The 1,307-nt window shown below is 48.7% G+C and overlaps 1 protein-coding gene across 1 annotated transcript in view; it reads left to right on the top strand.

Moving 5' to 3' along the window:
• The window catches only part of TMEM169 (transmembrane protein 169), a 2,259-nt gene extending 1,379 nt beyond the window's left edge, over positions 1-880 (top strand). The window contains exon 2 of the mRNA XM_003784972.2: positions 19-880. Coding sequence (XP_003785020.1) covers positions 19-641 — 623 coding nt within the window. The 3' untranslated portion in view covers positions 642-880. The remainder of the gene's footprint in view (positions 1-18) is intronic.
• The last annotated feature ends 427 nt before the right edge of the window (positions 881-1,307 follow it).

Here is a 1,307-nt window from a genome sequence, read left to right as displayed (position 1 = left end):
CTCCTTTGTGCCCTGCAGGTGTGTGGAACATGCCTTTGGACAGCCGCTATGTGACATTAACTGGGACCATCACACGTGGGAAGAAAAAGGGTCAGATGGTGGATATCCACGTCACATTGACAGAGAAGGAGCTGCAAGAACTGACCAAGCCGAAAGAATCATCAAGGGAAGCTATGCCAGAGGGAAGAGAAGCGTGCCAGGTGGGAGCTGACCGTGGGCCCCACGTGGTCCTCTGGACACTGGTCTGCCTACCTGTGGTTTTCATCCTCTCCTTCGTTGTCTCTTTCTACTATGGCACCATCACTTGGTACAACATCTTCCTCGTGTACAATGAGGAGAGGACCTTCTGGCACAAGGTCTCATACTGCCCCTGCCTCGTTCTCTTCTATCCAGTGCTCATCATGGCCATGGCCTCTGCCCTGGGTCTTTATGCTGCCGTGGTCCAGCTCTCCTGGTCCTGGGGAGCATGGTGGCAAGCTGCCCGGGACATGGAGAAAGGCTTCTGTGGCTGGCTCTGCAGCAAGCTGGGTCTGGAGGACTGCTCTCCCTACAGCATCGTAGAGTTGCTTGAATCTGACAATATCTCAGCCACTCTGTCCAATAAGGACTCCACCCAGGAAGTAGAAACCTCCACTGTCTAAACTCCCAACAACTTACTTCCTTCTCTGGCCCCAGTAGCCTATATATCATCTTATAATTCCACTAGATCCTTTCCTTAAATTACTCCCTACCCGCTACAGTTCTTCTGGAAAATCCCAGCCCATACTGATCTGTTCTGCCATCTTGAGGCTCCAGGAGGGCAGGGGAAAGAATAGCAATTTATGTAGAAATAGTTCATCCAGTGGACAAACTCTTCTTAATTCTTTGCCCCCAAATGACCATTTATCAGGCACAGTGATCTCCATTGTGTATCAGTTTGGAAGCCTGAAGATGTTATTGGTGCCTGGACCCCAAGGGTGTGTGTGACTTAAGACAGGGAGAATAAGAGGCTCAGGAGTGACCAAGTCCACCAAGAGAATAGATAGGGATGGAGTGAAACATTTAGGAAACATTTCCATCACGGTGTAGCAGATAGTAAAGATTGGAGTTAAGTTTAGCTGCATATCATTGGACCCCTAAAATGTCAGTGGTTTAAACAAGATAGAAGTATATTTCCTTCTTCTAGAGGAAAGGAGATAGAGATCTGGAGGCAGACCATTCTGGGACCCTGTGAAGTTATCCAGGCCTTTGGCTTCTTCATTCCTCTACTATTAATAGTATGGGACCCTCATTGCCTTTAGCCTCAGTCCTAGTGCTGACTACATCCC

This window comes from Otolemur garnettii, unplaced genomic scaffold, assembly GCF_000181295.1.
Source record: "Otolemur garnettii isolate 467f Iridium unplaced genomic scaffold, OtoGar3 scaffold00013, whole genome shotgun sequence".
Taxonomy (NCBI): Eukaryota; Metazoa; Chordata; class Mammalia; order Primates; family Galagidae; genus Otolemur; species Otolemur garnettii.
Note: the sequence above shows the minus strand (reverse complement) of the source record. Positions and strands in the feature narration are given on the sequence as shown.